This window comes from Seriola aureovittata, chromosome 5 (genome assembly GCF_021018895.1).
Source record: "Seriola aureovittata isolate HTS-2021-v1 ecotype China chromosome 5, ASM2101889v1, whole genome shotgun sequence".
Lineage (NCBI taxonomy): Eukaryota > Metazoa > Chordata > Actinopteri > Carangiformes > Carangidae > Seriola > Seriola aureovittata.
Genome location: NC_079368.1, coordinates 24,862,735 through 24,885,649, shown reverse-complemented (window position 1 = coordinate 24,885,649; position 22,915 = coordinate 24,862,735). Strand labels below are relative to the sequence as shown.

The following is a 22,915-nucleotide window of genomic DNA, read 5'->3' as shown; positions in this document are numbered from 1 at the left end:
TCAGGGAAACAGGCAATGAGAAGATTTTCACACAAATTCATGCATATGTAGGACCTGCATATAAGTACACACCTTTCGTCTCCACCATAGATCTGGATGTTAAGGTCTGCTGTGGGCGTGAGTGTGTGTATCTGATTAACAATCTACAATTTCAGTGCTGTTTTAAAATAAGGTTTTAGACACTAAATTTGAAGAAAATACTGTCTTTAGAATTTTGTATTTTGCAAATTAGCAAATTCGACTGATAAGCAAATTACTTATGAAGTTGCTGATTACACCAACAATTACAATCAATAGCAAAGACTTAAGTGATATTTGCCTACTGCCAAAAACCTGTGCAAATACATCATACCCTGAAATACCACTTCAGGTCCTTGTCTTTGCATCACACTCTTGTTGTTGACATCCTACAAAATGAACATTTTCTGATTTTGCACAGTTTAACTTATTACTGGCTGTCTTGTGAAAACTCGAACATAACATAGGATGTTTTTTTTTTTTTTTTTTTTTTTAACTCAAGTCCTTGTAATAAGATTAAAACATCCCTCCCACTTCTTCATCTGAACAATTGAACTATTGTGACTGTTGTTAAGATTTAAATCTATGATATCATACCAAAATACTATAAACCAAAATGCAACAAAGCATGAAGTTGTACTCTCTACTGCAAGTCCAAAAATGCCATCCACTTTCAATCGTTCCCCTTTTACTTGTGTTACTGAATTTTTTAGGGTTACTAATTATTTTGATGTTTAATGATGGGATGTTTGATTTAAACTTGGCCACTGTCACCTTTAGATCAAATAAATCAATTCATATTTGTTGGCCCTGTCTCATGTCTGTTTTTGAAGTTTGCAATCTCTGTTTAATTTCTGTTTGTTTTTTAATTGACTGCTACAGTGGCTGTGCAACAAATTGCCCTTTGGGTGTAATGAAGATTAACTCTGCTCTCTACTCTCCTCCAATTAGTCATTAAAGAAATGGAATTACAATTTCTGAGATTTAATTGGATGCCAAACATAAATTTTAGTCTCTACTCTTAATTATATTTCTTGTTCTTGATTGCCTTCATGTGGTATGTCTTGAGGCTTGGAGAAAACTATAAACGAACACTGGCACACACACACATACACATACTTGCAGGCGAACACTCTACATTTTTAGATTTAAAGGCTTCTAAAAAGTGCTATGACTTCACATCAAGGAGGCAATAAACAAAACTGATCACGATGAGAGGCTGTCTGTATATAGAATAACAGACAAAAGACCTTAGATGACCTTTCTGATGGTGGTACCCCACCGGGTCTTAACACACAAAATGAAATACTGATTAAAGTCCTCCTGTGCTTTCTCACACGACAACCTCACGGCTCTGAGTCACCCAGGGTGACTTGGCCCTGAGTTTCAGAGGTGTGAGCCAGGGCAAGTCTTCAATTTGGTGAGACACAGATTGCAGTAGTGTTTCGCTCCTCCATCTCTCCATCCATTATTAATCCCTCCATCCCTCCATCCATCGTTCCTGGCTGTAGGCCATTTTTTCCCCAGTGGGACACTTCCATGCATAATGCAGCAGGAGCCCTATCATAGTCCTGTAATTGACATCCCCAGCCCAGCTCAGCTCAGCTCATAGCTGGGACACCAGTAAAAAAGCCCCATGAGACAGAGGGATGAGGAAAAGGATGATGAGAGCTGAGTATGTACTGTGCTGTGTGTGTAAATGAGAGAGAGTGAGAAAAAGTAAAGAAGGAGATGAAATTCAACAACACTGAGAGAAAGACTGGAAGAAATATGAGAACAGAGAGAAAAGGGAATTTAGGGAGTGAATGAAAAGATTATGTGATAAATATTTATGGAGAAAGAGAAAGAAGAGAGAGAGAGAGAGAGAGAGAGAGAGAGAGACAGAGAGCATCCTCTCATCTGTCACTCTGTGTGATGAGTTTTGCTCTTTCCCCAAGTGCAGTGTCAACTCCCTGGTGTGATAACTGTTGAACTGCTGAACCATAGCGACACAAGACACTGTTACAGCATCACTGGTGAAATTTTGCACATTTTGCACATAACTGCATACCCATACACAAACACGTAAACAAACACTACTAAGACAGTGACAGACAGGTAAGGAGATGGACAAAAGCCACATGACAGACAATAAGCACAGAGAGTACAATTTTGTCTTTTCTATTCAAGCGAAGGTTGGAGGGCTGGCCTTTCCTAATGTCAGCTTACGGGAAGAAGCTTTGTCTCCCTTCCCTCCCTCTCAGACAGAGTCTGTGGGCTATTTTAGACACAGGGGCCTATTTGACCAAACTCCTACCAGCCTTCGTTCTTTTTTAACAAGTCTGACTTCAAATGTCTGGCATTCCAGGCTGGCTGCAGATCAGCTCTCTGCTCCCAGACAGGGCCCCACAGGGCCAGGCCAAATGCCACTCCATGTAGGGCCTGATCACATGAACAGGGGCCAGGCTGGGGCCCCCAGAGAGCCGCCCCACCCACATACACTGCATCGCATCAGAGCCTGAAAATAAATAGCAGAAAAGATATCAGAGGTCATCAGGAACAAGGAGGCGACTCTGCTGCTCTGGTCCGGATAAAATAAGGCTTTGTAGTGCCGACACATAAGAAATAAGTACCGTGTCTCAAGGTTAGCCTGTAGTTCCTAGTCGCTGTCAAGTGCTTACACTTAAAGGCCTATTCATGCATACATAGACACCCGGCAGCTCAAGCAGCTCAAGTTTGTATCACAGTGATGGGATTCATGTGGGTCATAACCTGATGAGGTCAAGAATACCTGTCCACATACACAGAGATATACATGAAGACGCAGTAACGGTGCAGGCATAATGTAACACCCACATAAACCAGCAGAAAGTCACAGGCACAGACATGCAAATACACACACACACACACAAAAACACATACCCACATACTTTCAGCAAATCCACTTTGAATCCGTATCAGCTGGGAAGTGATAGCAGATGTCTGATCCATCCTCCCTCAACAGTAAAACAATCCACTGTGGAGTTTGTTCCTTGTTTAGTCCAAAAACTGATGTCATGCCAGAGGAATGTTCTTGAGTGTGTGTGTGTGTGTGTGTGTGTGTGTGTGTGTTTGTGTGTACGTGCATGCGTGCGTGTGTGTGTAGCAGTGATGCTGTAGCACAGATTTAAAACAGTACAGACACTTGTTTGTCTATAAAGGTAAGATCTCTTTCTGTGGTTGAACGTTGGATATATTGGAGACCAGACAGCAAGAACAACTGTGTGTGTCCAGGAGGACATCTGAACAGCCAAGCGAAGAAATCTAAATGTACACATGTACCTCCCCAAAGACGGAAGACATCACAATCAAAGTCCTATATCAAAGCTTCACAGTGCCATATTGTCTTAATACAATGCAATCTAATGGGATTATTACAAGGGGCGTGGACAATGTTTTAATGAGTGCTAATGCAGTTCATCTGGCCACAACAAGCCCGTGTCAATCAGCTTAAGGGAGGTGTCTACGTGACATTCATCTGACATAACCGACATTCCTGTATTATTGTAGCTATTTACATGCGAACCCCATCAATCATGGCATAACACTCAGAACCTTCTTTGTACTTCTACTGCTGCCTCAGTGAAAATGACAGGACAGAATCTATTTCACAGGATTATAATTTGAGACATATTCTTGCCTGCAGGATAATAAATAGACTAATTTTTTTTTCTCTCTTATGTAACGTGAGAGAATGAGACAATGAGGAGATGGAAAGTGAGACCACTCTGTACTGCGAGGCTATATAAGAAGTGTTTGACAGAATGGAAAGATGGATGACGGCGAGATCGAAGTGAAATTAGCCAGTGAGCAGAGCTGTCTCCACTACAGAGGTTTCAGGCTGCCACCTGGCTGGGCTGCCAGCCTGTCAGACAAAAACCCTGCAGCTGATGGATAGAATGTGGGTTAAAGGTGTGTGATGTAAATACTTTTTCAACAACCCACTTACACAATACAACAACAGATAAGCACTAGAAAAATGTCTATCGTGATTATGACTTTGACGACAACAATCAACAGTTAACACATGAGGAAGGCTACAGCCCAAGTAATGTGTTTATAAGAAGTTTATTTCAATGAAAAGACCCAACACTAAAAATGTGAGTCCATCTACGTGTATTTTCCCAATCTATTTGTGGCTCTCTGCCCTAAGCCCACTGGTCACTACTGAGGAAGAAAATCTTTAAAAAATTGGCTCAAGATTTATACTTTTCATTTTAATGATAGGCAAAATAATTTCCTGGACAACAGCTGGATACTGTCCCCCGTTGCTCAAACAGGAATAAATACATTTGCTAGGGAACATTTCCAGTTGCAGATTTGGTGCAACATGGTGCAACAACATTGGAGCTCTATGGCACAGAGAGGCAACACTTAGGATCGATTCATTGTTGATTTTGGTCTTTGTTAACAATATGGAAATTATATAGAATATTGCCAGCCTTACTCTTTAAGAAGACCTAGATAATGCACGCAGAAGACAGAATGCAGTTAAGTTATTACAATTCATGCTGAGAGGGACATGGGAGTGTTTAACAAATTCCATGGCAATCCATCTTAGAGTGGTTGAGAGATTTCACTGTAAGACAAATATAAACTTCACGGTGGCACAAGAGAAAAAGGGGATCACAAAGGCCATTAAGATTCATTATCTGGGAACTATGAATGTTTATACAAATTTTCAACCAATCCATCTCACAGGATAATTAGGATAAACTTTGACCTGCTGGTGCACTATAGAAAAAGTCAGGGGATCAGCTAGGTCATTAGGATTCATCCTCTAAATGCACATTACATTGAGTGCACATATCTGTACAAAATTTCATGTTAATCCATCCAATAGTAGTTATACAGGCAGACTGACAGACCGACACTGCCATCCACAGAGCCACGTCAGTAGCATGGCTAAAAACAACTTATTGTGAAAGCAACGGGCAGACCAGCTTGGAGCACAGCTCCCTCCCCAAGGCTAAAAGCAAACCCAGACATCAGAGGCATTACCACCAAGCATTTCACAGCACTTTGTTTCAAATGTCTCATTTTGGCCGGTTCAGCGCAGAGGTCCCACGGACATTAAGTTGTCTAGCTTTGCACAGAGAAATGAAATTACCTCCTCCCCTAGCCTCTAGGCTTCACTACCACACACATGCCCCAGGATGCACACCGAGAGCAGCAGCAGCATCCCCTACCCCATACAATGGACCCATCCATTTCTCCATAGAATGGGTCCTATGGACTCATATTTTAGTTAGTAGAATGGGTGTGCAGTGACAGGCCTGCCTTGCCACGGCTTCTAATCCAGAGTTATGGCACAGTGTGTCTGTGTTAGTGGTAAATGTCGTACAATATGCCAACTGTTGCCAGCAGGTTCACATCTGAGAGCAGTTCAAAGCCACACAGCATCACTCACCAACCACTGACAATTGAAGCATATATGGCACCTCGGAAAAGTGCTGCAAATGCATCCTAGCAATCAGTCAACAGGTTAAACAACAGGTTTACAACAGAATGTATAACCCTCTCCTGTCAGGCAGTGGAAGAGTAAAAAGGTGGCTCCTTCAGTTGTGAGGAGGTACTATAGGAGAGCAGGTAAACCTATACTGCAAACAGACAAGGGAAGTTGAGAGGCCCAAGATAACTAGACAGGAATGTTCCTGCAATAACAAAACACTTGCTAAACTGGGTCCTGCTATCTTCATTAAGACCACAGAGAAAGGTCTGAGCAAGAAAACGAGACAAGGGAGCAAGAAGAGATGGATAGTAGTGGCCAATGCTCGTGGGGTTTGGAGCTGTGTCCCGTGTCTGTTCAGCAGGAGGTGAGCAGAGGAACAAGGGAAACTGTAGAGAAAGAGAAATAAAGCTCACCTAAAAATCTTAACTACTTGCAATCACTTTAAAAGTGTCCACAGGACACTCCCTCTGCTTTTGTCCAGGTGCAGGCATGCAGAGCTGTCCTTTCAACCTGCCAGGCTCTTTTGTGTGGCTACAGAAGAGAGGGAGATCCACTCAAGGTGGGAAGAAAGAAACACCTCATCCTTGACTATTTGATTAACAGCTGTCCCCTGTGCCAAAAAAATCAGACCCCCCACATCCAGCCCTCCCCACCCTCAAACCCCTAACTGCCTCCTGAAAGAGCAGAGTCTGTGTCGCACACTTCTAGGGTTACTTCACAGATCAAACTGGAGAAGAGAGCAGAAAGGCAAGAAATCCACAGAGACATCAGAAGGAAGAGGGGAGGACAAGCAGTGGGAGGATTCGGAAAGAAATGGAGTAAGGAGGAACAGAGAAAAAGGGGGGCGGCACAGGTCAACAAGAAGGCAGGAGGTGCAATTCAGTAAGGGTGCAAAGTGATGGGGAATCATGGTCAATGAGGCAAAAGAGTGAGAGCGATGCTGGAAACTGGAGCAGGTTAAGATGAACATCTAATCTTTTTAATTTGCATTTTGTGGTCCGCTGTTATATTTCATTTACTTACCATTTAAGATGGTAACAAGCAGCAATGCCCTCCCTAAAAGTTAATGATCTTTCCTTAATGATCATCTTTATCTTTTAAATGCTGTTGGTTTTGAATTATTATCCCATTATTGCTTACCCCTTTGTGAAGTATATGCAAGTTTGCAGACTTACTTTTCTTAATTTCGAGAAAAACAGTTTCCAGTCATTTCATGTTATTAGTGCACCGTTGAGCGCTGCGAGTCGGCTACCGTGATATTCATATGCTTTGTTGTCGGAAAAACAAGCCGAGAAGACTACCAATTAGAAAACATCTACAATGTGAAGACTATAGTGTGAAGTCTGAAATACATATTCTCTCTTGCAGTTGTATTACCATGTGGGAATAATGTAATGTTCCAACGATTTCTACCGCACTGAACTTAATGAAAGCCAGAGTCTCTGTAGAAGGTATGCTTTGGGAAATGGGCGGCAGTAATGTGGAGAATATGTGATTTTTATTTTATGGGTTAAAACACTCAAAACCACTGGTCTGGTCCTATAAAAGATGAAAAAGAGCTCAGGTGGTACACTACAGAGCTCCAGGGCAGCGGGAGATTATCCTGCTGGTACTAATTCCCCCTCCGGCACTGCAGCTCGCTACTTCCTCCCAACAGGGACCAATGGCCAATGCAACTTCCTGCTAGCCCATAAACAAACAATGCAGTCAACTGAAATCAGGCTGAAAATCCTCCGGTGCCACTTAGAGAGGTCAAGAGGTATACACCAGTCATAATTTTTACCTCGTGCCTGTGACAGTTATATGGCTGCCCAGTTTGGCTGTACAGCGAGTGGAACTAGCAGTTTAACTACCTGATCCTTTTTTCTCCCCATTTCTGTCATCCTGTGTGAGAGAATTGCACTAAAGGAATAAAAGTGAAATATAATATCAGGGAAAATGATGTGTATAGTTGCAGGAGTATGAAAAGTATTTTGACGATAAACATGTTTTCAAGATGCCAATTTGTGCAATGTGTTTGTGTTACTCTGGTTGGGAGAAAAATAGCCACAATCAAGGAAGCTGGTAATAAAAGTGCAATGAGACGTGTTGAGAAATGGATATTTTTACGTATGTATGTGTGTGGATTTATCAGAGTCCGCCATCAAGTGGTGTGGAGCGGCCCTCCCTTCCTGTAACAAAACAAACCCCAACAGCAACAACAAAGAATTGCACATTGATCTGGCTCAATTACAGCTATAATTTAAAAATAATGCAGACGTCCAAAATATTTTTGAAAAAAAAAAAAAAAAAAATCTTTCACCACCGGAGAAAAAAAAGTACATAACAGGCAATGACAAATGATCTGTGTAGCATTCCTCTGACGTCATCCCATTGCACTAAATACACATCCTTACACCATTGTTTGAACAATACATGCATTCATACAAACACAAGCACAGGAATCTGCCCGTCCACAGAGAAGCAAAACAAAACCCACATCACCCACACTACTAAAAAGGCCCGTTTCAACACTTGTGTCATTTCCCAACAAAATGCGGGGAAACCACCTCTCTTTCTGGGCCGGCATACATGTCTTCATTTGGGCATGCTGCAAACACAGTGATCTCTGATTAGTTCTACAAGTTCAGCCAATGCTTTGGGACTCGTGGATCTCAGCTTCAAAGAGAGCGAGAGGAAATGCCGTGCCCTTCCTGTCACTCCCAGTCGGAACCAAATGACGTGGTTGAGATGCAATGAAGAGATTACACATCCAAATTAAAAAGAAATTAAAAAATAGTATGAGCTAACACAGATTAAAAACAAAGATACAAGTGCACACATACAAAACACACACACACAAACACACATTACTAATTATTCATGTTCAGGAAACAGTGGGCGGTCTGACCATGATTCATTAAATTTAGAGCTTTAGTTTACAACATTCCCATGTCCTTCAATCTCTCAGGACAATGAGGTTTTTTATACGGACTGGAAGCACAAGTAACATGAAGGGATTCCCCAACTGTGCTCACTGACGCCAACTCTCTGATCCTCTTTGTTTGCTCTCATCCCCGACACATCTTCAATCCCTCATCCATACTATTCTATCGATGTTTAACCATAGTGTATTTTTCTTTCCTGTCTCTTATCGGCTTGATGTCTTAAAAGTTTTACTAATGGCATGGGGAGAGGTTAACACAGCAGTGCTTCTACATTCCACTCCCTGCGCCTGGTTTGTCCTAGGAACAGACAGAAACACGGGGACAAGAAAATGTAAAAGACAGACTTAAAAAAAAAAAAGAAGATATTGTTTGGCAAATACAATATGCCTGCCACAGGCTAATATGCATCTGTTGACTGCTAAAGAATTCTTGAAGCCAAAGCAGAACATAAGGATTATGCTGAAGTACTGTATAACAGACTGACGCTCTCATTGTTACATAAAATAAAGTAAAATTGGTGTTGCAAAATCCTATGAACTGCCGGCTGGCTTCATGCCCTGGAAGCTACATTTGCGTAAGCTTACTACCCTTTGTGTTTGTTTTTGTGTGTGTGTGTGTCGGAAACCCTTGTCAGTGCTCAGTGTACGTGGCACAGCCCTTGAATGCAGACCTGCCCTTACTTGACTTCTTAATCTTCGGTTTCCTGCCCTCCCTCTCCGTATCACAGTATAAAAACTTCACGCCACTGTGATTCCTCCCCCTGCTTCGCCTCTACCCTCCCTTCTCTGTATCACACTACAACAGTTTCATGCGCCTTTGCAATCGCTCCCTGGCCTATAGCCCCTCCACTCCTGCTGTTTCCATTGGGGCACTGCACAAAAACGGCACTTGGCACAGTCCCAGCGACTGGGGCCCACATACCTCCCAATCCCTAGATTAAATAGCACCAGTCTCTGAAGTCCTTCCAGGGGCTAATGGCTTTTGTTGCTGGGAATAATCCACACATCCTCTCCCACATCCTGGGGGTCCGCTCCTGAACCCCGCCTTTACTCTCTTCATCTCCCTCTCATCTCCATCTCAATCTCCGCTTCCATTTTGGTTGACCTCCCCGCCTTCCTATGGCACAACCCCGTGGTTAAGTACGGAGGCATGCAGGACCGAACCACTTGCATTGAGGGGAGGATGCAGTGAGTCTGACACTGGGTTGAGGACCACGCAGAGTTTTATAGGGAGTCAGTGCAGGTGCTGTCTGAAGCTTAATGAAGGCCCTAAATCTCTTCTCTGTCATCTGTAGCTAACAGGAGTCTAAGCAGCCAAGGCAAGAGGGGTAAGTGCCTGGGAGCTATCCTCATAAGGGAAAGAAAATATCCATCAGGCAACAACCACAGAGAAGAGGCTCTGTGTTAGCACTTGATCTCTGTTCAAAATAAATACAGCAGGGAGACAGATTTTCACAAGATGAGGGGAGAGAGTGTTCGTAGATCAAAGAGCACTCTGTATTTTGGGTGAAGTAGTTGAAATAAATATGCAAAGTTGAGAACTAGATCCAGACTGTGACCATCTTGTCGCCCTCTGTGCTTCAAAATACCTCTGATTGAGACCGCTCTTGGATATAACGTAAGAGATTTAGGCAGAAAACATATTCAGGTATGAGCTCATATCCTGTCTGGTGGACTTTTCTTCAGGGAGGCCGCCGGGGGAGAGGAGAAAGACAGACAGAGAGAAAGAGAGACTGCGGCTGCAGACCGCAGACACTGGAACAACGTTCACTGACCACCCTAATCAGTTTACTTCATCAACAGTTTGAAAAAAAAAAAAAAAGAGCCAGACATTGATGGTCTTTATTTAGCTTCAATTTCCAATTTTAACATAATTCATATGGCTACCAGCTGGACTTCAGTCATATCTACAGGCAAACCATATGCCAACTGAAAGTACTATATTGCAGAGAAAATACAAAACTTCATTTCCAGAGAAACTATCACTACTGCAGAATGCTAGAGGCCAGACTGAAGAGTGATCGCCCGCACAGAGAAGTGGAGAGGACAGAGAAGGACGGCAAACACAGGGGGCTGATTGAGGGATATTATGAGGGCAAAGAGTGTAACAGGAAGTCAGGAGATGAAAAGAGAAAAATAAGAGACAGTGAAGGGTGAAGAAGAAGTGGCGGATTTTCAGGACAGAAGGGCAACAGACAACAGGGGAGTGTAAAGGGGGAAAAATATGGAAAAAGAGTGGAGGGGAAAGTAGCTGAGGAGGAGGACACTGTGTGGGAGAAGAGGGAACAAAGAAATACATAGAGGAGAATTATCTATAGTGTATATAGTACAGTGAATCTGTCATCCTGTGGCTTTGTGCCCACCCATCTGCCCCCAGACCTCCAATGAAACTGCACACAAACAGACATAAAGTACATAAATACACACAGGTCTAGTGTGGAGCAGAGAGCCTGCAGACCACCTGAAACCTCTGAAAAGCTATAACACAGCAGACCATTCACTTACTCACTGAGTCGGTGAAGCTGTGCCCAAAGAAGAGGTTAGCCACCTCTCTCATCAAGAGGGTCAGGGTTTGGGGTTAAGGCTTTGGGGTCTTAATTAGAAGAAGAAGGAAGAACCATGTTATGTTTGGAGGAAGGGATGGAGAAGTTGAAATAGTGTAAATTTGACTGACTTGGATCAGCGTGCCAACTGCATGGCAAAAATATAAAAATGTAAAAAGAACAAAAGTGTGAACAGGTTAAGAGATGAAGTGGGAATAAAATTTTGGAAAGGGCTGAGAGCTTTTTGGGATGGAAAAAGGGATGAAGGAAGTAAGAGATGATGTGTTTTGGAAACGGGATGAATAGAAGAAGGGAATAGAAAAGTAGAGGGTTAATAATGGGACAATGAAAGAAGACAGGGACAGCGTATGGAAAAAGGGTTTAATAAGAGGCCTAGTGAAGATTCCTTTGCCAACTTTAATGCGTTTACATTTTGTCTGGCTTCAATCTAGTTCTGCTAGTGTATTTGAATGTTACTTTTCTTGCTGAAAAATAAAAAATGAAATTGTGGCAGCATCACATCCTTTCATAAGCCCCACGGATATGCTAGCAGGGCAGACGATAAGTCCCACAGGCCAATGTTAAAAGTGGTTATGTTGGGGGGGTATACAAGTGACTGAATAGACTTTAGAGGAGGTTATGGTTGGACTCTTTAATTCAGAAAAGAATTCCAATGTGGAAGATCTCCACGAAGAAGATTGAGACAGAGTGAGGGAGTTTTGAAATGTGAAGTTTGTCATTAATCATTCAACCCAGAAACATTTTACTTGAAAAACCAAACCAGCAGGAGAAGGTTAAGAAATAACAAAGTGCTGGCTTTAGCTTTGTTGTGGCAAAACTTTGATGTTCTGTTTCTTTACAACCTGTAAATAATTGTCCAAAAATGGGTCTGCATGCCGACTGCATACTAATCCTTTGCCAAAACTGCTGAATTTTAAAGCTGCTGCATTAAATATTATTATATTAATGGATCAGATTCACTATGTGTAATGTGAAAGATGTCACTTATATTATAATAACAAACCCATAGATAATTACCACCTCTTCTCCGTATACGGAGAATTTTAGCATCTTTCAGCTCATTGTTTTGGTTTAGTGATTCACAGCTTCGCTGTTTTGGTTCATCCTTACTGCTCTCATCAGCGTCGTTTCCAGACACACAAGGCAAACAAAGCTCTACAAACCAACTTTACACAAACTGCCAAGCAGCAAACACACTAATTTAGCTACTAGCTGGTGAACATGAATATATGAGCCAGATCTTTCCCTCAGGAGCTGGTGGGGACCAAAAAAGAGCTTAAGGGAGAGTGAATATTGGACTATGGGACTATTAAACAGTTCTCTCATGACTATAAACACAACTCAAATGATTTCAGTTTATTTGATGTTAATATGAATATATTTGTGCTAACCAACTCAAATGAGGATCTTCTTAAGTCTTTTTAGTACAAGAATCCTCCTTTTTGTTTCAGTGTGAGGGGACATTAACACGGAGAGAGAATTACAAAGACTGAAACTTTGGAACTTTGTCTCACACAGCTTGCTGAAGGCTAATACTGGCTTCTGATAAACTTTGCAGTGTATGTTCTTTTTATGTTCTTATTTATGTTCTTAGAGTGAAATTGATTTGGGCACGGATCTCTTAAGGGCTAGTATTAGTAGGATTCATGTTTACAACAATCGAAACCTGTTACAATATTCACCTAACTGTTGTTTTAAGACAGACTTGAAAAATTACAACTATATCCTATAAAGGCTAATTATATGTCAGCATTGTCTTCACAGCTTGTTGTTGCTGCCCCCAAGTGGTAAAAATAAAAGTTTTTGCAGGTTTAAAAATCCATAAAGAATTTCACTTATTTACTGTTAATTCATTTTACACCTAATTTGTAAAAGAACGTTATCTACTGAAGAGAAATTTTTAACATACAAGCCTGTTTACTACTGGGTTTCCTTCTTTGTCTCCCAAACTTCCATGTCCAATCCTCTTTCCAGCATTTAGCCCAACACGTTCCACTGTTCTAAGTATCTAAGTGTCATTACCTGGCCATGCCGAGACTGGAGAACCCTGCTGGAATGATGAGAACATCAAGACGGGGAAATGGGTGGACCCCCAGAACGGCATGGGCTGCAGCCAAACATCGAGGCAACAGCTTGAGGACTCCCATCTACAGAAGGACAGCAACAAGTTTCTCAAAACAGCAGGGATCTATAAAATTACAATTTTATCTGAATCAGATGTCTGTTTATAGGATATACAATAGTTCATGTATTTGCTCCTTCACATACTTGATGTGGGGTTGTGTGAATATTTTATAAATGAATGTTTTCAGTGGAAAATACTCTACATGAAGCATACATTTAAACAGATTTTTCTGGTGGCACTGTCCACAGCAACACATAGCTCTGCTAATTTGCCGGTTGCTCCTGGTTGGCTTTCCTAACTGGGAGCACGCAGAACATAATCTACATAATCTACAACAGGTAATGAACCGACTATTCATGAGTACCTCACACAACCCCATGTCAAAAACCCAAACTATCCCTTTAAGTCTGCACTTCCTGTTTTTTCTCTATGATGTTTCGCAACTTATCTAAAAGGCATTATCAGCTCAGAACTGACTGAATGGGCAAAAGCCTTTGACTTAATAGTTACCAATGTTATTCCAGTTAGAAAATTCCCATTTTGGGTATGTGGGACGTTTTAAGTTGTCCTCATGAGAATACAGTCGCACACTTTTATCATTCTGCCAAGAGATGGTGGTTGAAAACCTCTGGCACAGTGGCACAAACATTAACTGATGCTAACTGTTTCTTCTAATCATATAAAATATAATTAGCTCAGGTCTCAGTGGCCCTTTGTCAAAACCCCACCTGGGCCTTCTGCAGCAAGCTGACGGGGCCAAACACACGGTGTGGAATCACCCGCTGGGACCTAGCCAACTGCTCCGTAAATCGGCAAGGGTAGTCGCCATGGGAACAAGAGACGCCGTCATCCACCATGCCTGAATAATCAGTTACAGAGAGCCCCTCATTCTCAAAGGAAGCGTAAGAGAATGTAGAGTCTGAGCAGGTGGTCTGGTCTCTGCTGTAGCAGATTAAAATGGGGAAGAAAAGTTTAATCCAAGGTTAATAGCAACGATTTAATGAATTTTCTTACTGAGAGAATATACAGTTCTTGAGTTGGTGAACCAATATATGGCACAATGTGTGCTGTCTCTCTGTGCTAAGCATGGAAATGAAAGCAATGGAAATATGGAATATATACGTCACACAGGCAAACCACAGAGATCCCAAAAATATCTAGGTGCTGACATGCAACCTCATTCCCTCTTAAATCCAATATCCAGCACTAACTCCATCCTCAGCATCAGACGTGTTCCAAAGGTTTCGAGCAACATCCAAGTTTCCTTCCAGCCATTCAATGAAAATAAAGGCCTTCCTTGTAGTGGGAGATTCCTGGGGCCTGCAGCAGGCTACGGCTGGGCTGCTGCTGGAGGAAAACCATGAGGGGAGGAGGATGATTACTGGAAACCACTGGCAGACCTTCCAACCTGCTGGCCAGTGAAGAGGAAGACCCCAGCCCAACCCTGCCCTGCCCACAGTAAGCCAGCCCCCACTAATGTCCCAGCCTACACCCTGTATCATGTACCTCTATAAAAATTTATGTCAGCATTGCCTTTTTTCGCTCTCCAAAGACCATTTCTGCTGGGCATTGAACCCAATGTACTGTGGTGCAAGCTTTAATGTACTTGTCATAAAATGCTGATTGAGTGCTGCACCCTATCCATCAACCTAACTTCACCTGCACCTTTTTTGGTATGGCGAAAGGAAAGTTTCACCGTGGAATGTGGAAGGGCCAGACTTGCGTTAATAGCAGACTGGGGAGGAGTAGGAGGAGGTCTTACAAGAAGAAAAGAACACAGGAAAAATAATAAAATACCTGCAAGTCTGGAGTGAAGAGCCCTTTACTACTGCACCAGAGGAGCTTCCAAGTCCAGACACGAGCTCAGCCTCAGTCCATTCCGCAGACCCAGCCCCAGGTTTGGCAGTCTTACCACAATCCGTCCTGTCCCTCACCCCTCTTTCCAATGCTGGGGGAATTTCTGCTGTAATTTGGCACCAGTGGCCCACTGCCAAGGTGAAGGTGGAAGCGGGCATGGGCATAGTGACGTAGTAATTCCAGACGGAGAAACCTGCAGAGGGTAGAGGAAGAAGAAGAGAGGATGAAAATGTCAGCGGTAAGGACGTGGAGAGGAGTTTAGATGACAGAGAGCATGGAGAGAGATTAAGGAAAAAATATGACTGAATTTGTTTCTTTTTTTGCCATAATAAATCAGTAGACAGTCACATTCTCTGTCATTATTTTTCTGGCTCTGATACAGAAAGATGACGCTGTTTTTTTTTTTTTTATCTCATCAACAAAGCTCCAATTGTTTTGGTTGAAAGAGCACAACACTTTAACTAATTGAATTACTGAAAAAATCTGAGATGTGGACAGGCTTAAAAAAGCTGGCATCAAAGTGAAAAAATAACGGCTCATTAGAAGTTTGTTTTCTATACGAGTACCTACATAATACTTAAGTTCAGGTCCCAGTGATACCAGAATTAGACTGTTTCAGAACCATGATTCTGTATACTCCCCTTTTTCCTTCAACAAAATAAGTGAAATTTATAAACTTTACTTTTATTATTGAACAAATGGTCAATCAACAATAAGCCATATTTTCTAATCAAGGGTCTAAAGACAGAAGGTGTTGTATGCTGCACAGAACGAAAGCTCTGTGAAGTAAATTTGTGATTTGTGAATTAGTGATATATTATTAAAATCAACTTGACTTCTACTGGTTGCCACAAAAGATTTGTTGAATAACAGCTTACGTGTGTTTCTGTCCTCAATAGGTACAGCTTGCTCCTCCCCACTCATCAAAACCACACACTCACTGGGGGCCCGTACTGTTGCCTGCCATGTTGACATGGCAACAGGCGGCTCCTGGCAGGGGAAGAGGGCTCGGTTGTTGATGGGAGAACCGGCAGTGTAAACACACACCCTGGAAGGGTAAACAATGGTAAACTATAAACAACCCTCATTTCAATGCTCAAAGGATCCACCAATATACACACACATATACACACGCAAAGCATCCACGCAGAGAACAGACTATAACAGCCTGTGGCGTGTTTTTGTGAATTAATGAATCAGTATTATTCTGTTCTAATACAGCAAGCTCAAAATATGAGCTTTAAGAGGAGTCCTCCCTCTTAATCCTATTATAAAAACCACTGTTTTATGGAATGGGTTTAATGATTTGCATCCTGAGACGAACCTGTTGTCCTGGTCTTTGGTCCATCTCACAGAGCCTCCTGTCGGCCTTGTCTCATAGCAGATCCTGACAGCACGAGGGAACTCCTGAGGGGACGTTGCCCCCTTCTTCCTCACCTGGAGACTCCATCGGTCTCTTTGAAAATGCAGTGCACTGCCACCCTGAGCGCCAGGGGCACGGCTACACAGCAAAAACAGCTGGTGCCTCTGCCTCCATCGGCTAGAGGGCAGGGAGATGAGTTTCTGAAAAAAGGCTGCTTGTGGGTTCGCTGAGCTGACTCCAGACTTCTCAGATCTGACCTCTGATGGGAGACTAGACATGGCTGACACAGAGGTGATGTCCACCTCTTCAACTTTTGACACATCGAGGTCACAGCAGTCCAGCACTAAGGTGAAATCGCCGTCACTGTTGGTTTCCCACAAATGCGAAGAATGAATAGTTTTTGTTTCAGCTGCAGTCTGCGACCCAACCCCGGAAACAGCCTGAAATTCATCTCCTTCTCTTTCTCTAGCACCAAACATCTTATCCATCCTTGTCATACTCTTCTCAAGTCCTTTTGCTCCATCCTCTATTGAATCCACATCCCGTGATCTAGACCCATCCTGACTCGCTCCAGCCTCTGTAGAGCCAGCTCCATCCCCAGGTCCGGTGCCATCCTCAGCCTTAGTGCTCACCCCACAGCATGGCTCTAGGAACAGAACGACACTACCACTGATGACCTTCCTTTCAAAGTGAACAGTCAGGTCCAGCACATAATGTCTGACAAGTATGTGGTTCGCATTGGCTCGGAGTGGAAGGTCATCTGTGTCAGGATTTAGGTCCACATCTGGCTCCATGTCACACAACTTGCGTCAAAGTTATGTAGAGAATTGCTGGACCTAAGACCAAAAATAAATCTTTATTTATTCATGTTACAAACTTTTTATTTATCATAGGCTAATTGACCAAATGTGTGTTTATGTAAGTTTCAGACAAAACTATAAGTTGATATTCCATGGCTTCCTGTGTGCAGATGTGCTTACTTCAGCCTATGAATGAAGTGTTCTGTCAGTGTACTGTGATGAAGCCAACTCTGTCAGGGTTTGTATGCTTAACACAAACTCAAACTCAAACTTAAGTGTCAAACTCCATCTGTTCACACATTCCACAAATGTTTCCAAAAATGAAAAACACCTTCATGATCCTATTTTGATCTGTGTTAATGAAGCAGTAATAGCAAAACACCTCAGTCCAGTGCCAGGAACAGCTAACTGTCTGCAGTAGCCTATATTAAAGCTCTCCTGCTGTATATGAGAGTTTTATGCTGTCACAATCCTTCCATTTAGTCTGCTCGGGGCATGAGGCAGGCTTGGCAAGACAGAGGTGCAATTACCATTTACAGCACAAAATCCTCAGAGGTTATTCAGTGCAGGAATCTATTCATAAAATTATGAGCACGCAAAAACAGGGGATAAGATCTACAGCTACAGGAAAAATAAAGCAGAAACCCCATATCTCCCAGGTTTGCTAAAAACATCCATCTCAGACCTATATGACCACTCTGGTACTACTACACTTCTAAATTGAATGAAGTAACATACTCAATTGTAGAGTGGTGATCATGGTCACTGTATTTCTGCATACAGTGACGATAAAATTTAATAACAAAAGAGTGGCTCCACTTTTGAAATTTGAGAGTTTATTTTCGGAATTACATTTAAAATAACTCACTGTGCTGCATCTCCACCACTGACAAGCTTTGTACAACTTTGCTCTGAGGAAATGATCAGAGCTTCAAGGTCAACTGCTCTCTGCCTTCGCACAATTGGCCTTTTCATCTGAAGCCATTAACAAACAGAATAAGCTTCCTGATACTTTGGGAACACGTGTAGATTTCCATACTTTTTCACCTGATGCCAAAAAATGGATGGTCTTGTCAATATTGACACTGACACAGTATCTGTGATTAATTAGTGCAAAATTATTTGCTTATTTACAGTATATAATATACTTTATAGTGTTGGGTGTAATTATTGAATTGTGTCTTTATATCTGGATCTATGATTGCATTTATTATTATTTTTAACTTGTATTTAACTGCATTAGTTATATAAGTGTTTGCTTCCACGTGCCCAGGGAATGCAGACAGAAATTAGCTAAATGCGATACATCTTTTCTCTTTGTAATAACCTCAACTTTCCAGGTGGGTTGCTATGGGCTTAGGAGTAAAGAGAGAGATTGAATAGATAAAGGTTAATAACTTATAAATCTTTGTGAATGTTTGTACTGACAGGGCAGGGCACATAGTGTCCTTGCAGGCAAAACAGGTAAGAGCTTGCCTTTCATGCACGCTATAGTCAGAGCTTTTTATATACAGTCAGTAAGTCAGTCTGACAGAAGGTCTCAAGGGCTAGCCCTCATATTTATTTAATTACAGTCTAGCTTCAAAGCAAAAGTAGAAATGCTTATTAACTTAAGGTTAAGCACATTGACACACATAGATACAGCGATTGAAGTCGTATGACATGACAGCTCACTAGCATGTTGTGACCATAGACTGTATATAAAAAGGTTGTGACACATAAAAGACAGTGAGTTATCTTACCAATTCACGTTTGAGTTTTTAAACTTTGGTGGTGTGAAGCTAACTTGACAGCGTGACGTTAGCTACGGAGTTAAGGATAACTTCACATTAAAAGTCTGTTGTCAACAGCAGTCAAAACTATTGCAACGTTGCTGTCTGAAATGACCCGCTTCACTGTAGACAATGCTGTCTTAAATAATGTGCTACAAAACAACTGCCAACGTACCCCTGGGCATCACACGCACGGATGTATCACAGTGCATCCATGATGACAATTACTCGCCTGTTGTGAATGAAATCATCAACCGGTATCCGTCATGTCGAAGTCGAGCGGTGATGTCGTCACATTGACGCGACGGCAGCAGATTGTAGTTCTTTACCCGGCTTCTTCCCGCCTTTTAAACTCGCTTTGTAGTTTCACACTCAGGTTATCAGAGATTTGTGGGAAGAAAGAAAAAAAACACCTAAGAATTTTTATTGATCGTTGAGAAGTAAAATAATCTGTATTTGTCACAGTGCTAAAGAAATCACCCATAAAATCATATTTTATTTTTTAATTAATTAAATGAATTAAATAAATACAGCATTATTATTACTATGTAGTAACTATTTTATATTCCATATATATATTCCAATAATTCCATATATTATTTTATAAAACTACTAACTTGAATAACTGTAACCTTAACCTGGATAAACTGGATTATAAACGGCTAAAATAACAGAGACAGACAGACAGACAGATAGACAGACAGATAGACTTAATAAATAAATAAAAATATTGTATTGACAAAGTAATGACACATGTGCATATATTAAGTTTTATTCAGGTGCTTCAACAGCATTGTATGCATGACGAGTTAAATGTCCACATTTAATAAAACACAACAGGTATGAACATAAAAATAACTCAAAGAAACATAATTGCAGTCTCCAGTGGTTGAATACCACCAATATATCTTATAACACCAACTCTCAGCAATATCCTGCATGTTTCAAAAAAAGGTATACATTTTAATCAATAATTAATACCCACACTGCATAACATTTTAATATTATTTTACCATTTTGCAGTTCATAAATAAGAGATGTAACTGGAAATAGTAAATATTCAAACAATTATTAATGTCAATAAAAATGTGTACCCACTTTTGAAATGCCAAACACATTTACATTACTGAAATACAGTGATGAGCTGCACAATAACACCAATGAAATGAGCCATTTCATGGATGTCAAATAAAATCAGGTTGTCACTATTCAATACTCCAAAGCAGTAGTAAATTTCTCTTCTGGAATGTATACGGACATATGGAGTAAACATTATTCACATGCAGAGCACAGCTTTGTGGAGTGACTTCTGAAAATATTGCATGTCTAGTTAATTATCTCAGTCCCTAAGTAAATAAGAAAGGAATTAAATTTGGCACCGTGTGTATCACAGGAAGTGATCTATTTACATACAGGTACTGAAACTGCTAGAACATACACTGAGATTGTTACAGCACATTCAGTCACTGAATCCTGCCTACTGTATACTATTTCCAATTAATATCTTTATTGCTATTATTTATCTAAAAATACATTTCTATAAAATAAAAAGCAAAATAGTTTTTTATACCTTTGTAAACATTATTGTAATCATCTGATGTAATACCTCTACTATATACAAAATGTGGATTTAGATTTAAGCTATGTGGAGCCTCTGCCTCCTGTGAACTTACATCAGATCACTCTTAATAAGTTAAACTCTTCTATTATCTACATGGCCAGGTACTGTATGCCCAACAATAATAACACAAGTATGGCCTTAAGAGTTTACACAGGTAATTGTATCTATTTTTCAAGTGCAGAAACCATCCATACTCTTGCTGCCCTAACTGGCACAGAGGGGAGTTTCAGAGGCCCTTTAGCACATAACAGAATCATTTATCATCACTAAGTACAAAGTGACTTCAGTATGGCACTAAAATCTTCCACTCCAAACATTATCTAAATAAAGACACATCCATTCAAACATTTACATACATACAAACAGGACACCAGATTTATTGGCACACATACAGGCCCTGGGCCAGCAAGGACCTCAGAGAGGAACTATAGTCTGCTTCTTTGCCAACTTAGAGGAAATGTTTGCAGCATTATTAGGACTTGCAGTTATCAAAAAAAAAAGGAAATCAACAGAGCCAAAGCATCTGAAGATTTTACAGTGAAACTCAATAAGCTACACTTTGCTTGTGATCCCCACTCCACTATTTTTATGTGCTCACTCTCTTTTTTCTCCTGTAACAAACAACTGTCAAATCGTAAAAGTGGACATACAGCACACACACAATCTGCTGGATTGTTGAGAAACTGTGAGTCCTCCATTGTGGACACAATGTACTGCTCCCGCACAAAGGAGTGCAAGGATATCACCAGAGGTTCCTTTCCTTGTTTTTTCTCCTCTTTCATCTTATCTTCTCTTTTCCTCTCTCGGCTGTGTGACAGTCTCGCCTTCCTCTCCGTAGCGCTCTCTCTCAGACGAGCCGTCGCATCTCAGGAGTTTTCCTCCGGAGCTCTGCGGAAACTTAGACGTTTGAAAGAATCCCTGTGAGAGGGAGAGGGCAGTGGATGAGACAAGGAGGCAGGAGGGGGGGGGTAAGGAATGATGATGACGATGAGGAGATAGGGCAGCAGAGACATAATGTAAATGTTTCCATGAGCTGGACACAAAATTGGACTTATTTTATTTCAATTACTCACTCTTTACAACTGGAATGTCAGATTTAAAGACCCAGTATTGGCAGGGCTATATTTTTATTTCATATTTTCATATTTCTTTGCTGGTGTAAATATCAGTCCAACTGATTTTGGAAGCTCTCTTGACATTCCAAGTCAAGAGTAATTGATAGAAAGTGATAGAAAAATCTAAATTTGGTAGATAGTTTGCCCTTTGAAGCGTGGAAATAAATTGTTACGAGATGTCCCAAGATTATCATGGTCGATCATAAAACTACTTGAGCACATGAGTAATCAGTCCTTATTAATACATGAGTGTAATTTGGCCATGGCAATGGGCTCAACTCTCAATCTGTGCACTGTGGCCCTGCCTCAGCTATCAATATTTCTAAAGGTGACACTGACAGTGTGAATGGATCTCTGCTCGAATCCATTTGTTGTCACTTTACTTTGGGGTCAGCAATCATAGTGATGAAAAGATCAATGGTATGTGTTTTATTTCCACCTCAGTCTCTCTTGTCAAAGCAGTATTGGCCTTTTGACTTGGTGGGTCTGTTTACCTGTTCTCCAGCCGAGGCCTGATGATGGGTTTATAGAGCTCAGGAATTTTCCTCTCCAGCATCGGCCTCAGGCTTTCTCTCAGGCGGTTGTAGTTCTTCTTCAGCTCCTGCTGGTACTCCTTCTGGTCTGATGTGATCAGGTGCTTATTCTTCTCAACTGCCTCACCACACCTACGGGACAGAGAGCACAGCTCTCTGGAATCAGCTTCAAAATCCATTTTCTTAAATGACATTGCATGAGATGAAAAAAGAGCTGAGTGTACTTCTTGACCTTTGTAATGCAATAACCTCAGACTGAAGAACAGCTTCAACAATGATTCTATGTAAACCAATCTTGCAGTAATCCCCTCTCTATCCTCAAACCTTCAGAAATGCACTGTGCTGTTTCATGCTAACAACATCCTGTAACTACTTGACATAAATTGGACTCCTTTGCAAGCCAGAACACTAAATGAGTTAACAATGTACTTGACTGTAAGGAACTCATATATGCCTGTTACAGCTTTCCAAGGACCTCTGCTAGAATGTGAGCTAAACTGTAAATAACCCATGAGGCTGTTTCAAAATGCAGTTTCAGGAGCAGCAGAGGTAAAACTCACAAATGACCAAACAAATAAAAATCTCGTTCTCCCTTATGTGGTGGAAAATGGAGAATGCCGTATGATAAAGTACCACAAGATTTGAGCTGGACTAAAAGAAAAGGTCAGACATAGGGTCTGCCCGCAGTCCTCTATCATGACATGTATAATGGCCAACATACAAGGCAGTCTGCAGGAAATCAGAGAGACGG

The 22,915-nt window shown here is 41.4% G+C and overlaps 2 protein-coding genes across 9 annotated transcripts in view; both read right to left on the bottom strand.

Annotated features, from left to right (window-relative positions):
- Positions 1-19,159, bottom strand: part of aopep (aminopeptidase O (putative)) — an 84,092-nt gene extending 64,933 nt beyond the window's left edge. Inside the window, exons 1-6 of one of the 8 annotated variants that reach the window (XM_056375757.1) lie at positions 19,071-19,159; positions 16,285-17,159; positions 15,839-16,008; positions 14,901-15,153; positions 13,832-14,045; positions 13,001-13,125 (exon numbers count right to left, since the gene is read on the bottom strand). In XM_056375757.1, the coding sequence (XP_056231732.1) occupies positions 13,001-13,125; positions 13,832-14,045; positions 14,901-15,153; positions 15,839-16,008; positions 16,285-17,117 (1,595 nt within the window). In that variant the 5' untranslated portion in view covers positions 17,118-17,159; positions 19,071-19,159. Of the gene's footprint in view, positions 1-13,000; positions 13,126-13,831; positions 14,046-14,314; positions 14,335-14,900; positions 15,154-15,838; positions 16,009-16,284; positions 17,160-18,865; positions 19,050-19,070 lie in introns of those variants that run through there. The other 7 variants (XM_056375761.1, XM_056375760.1, XM_056375759.1 and 4 more) reach the window with 7 other exon arrangements.
- A 494-nt stretch (positions 19,160-19,653) lies between these two features.
- Positions 19,654-22,915, bottom strand: part of dock8 (dedicator of cytokinesis 8) — a 53,447-nt gene continuing 50,185 nt past the window's right edge. Inside the window, 2 exon segments of the mRNA XM_056376344.1 lie at positions 19,654-21,434; positions 22,126-22,296. Of these exon segments, the coding sequence (XP_056232319.1) occupies positions 21,383-21,434; positions 22,126-22,296 (223 nt within the window). The 3' untranslated portion in view covers positions 19,654-21,382.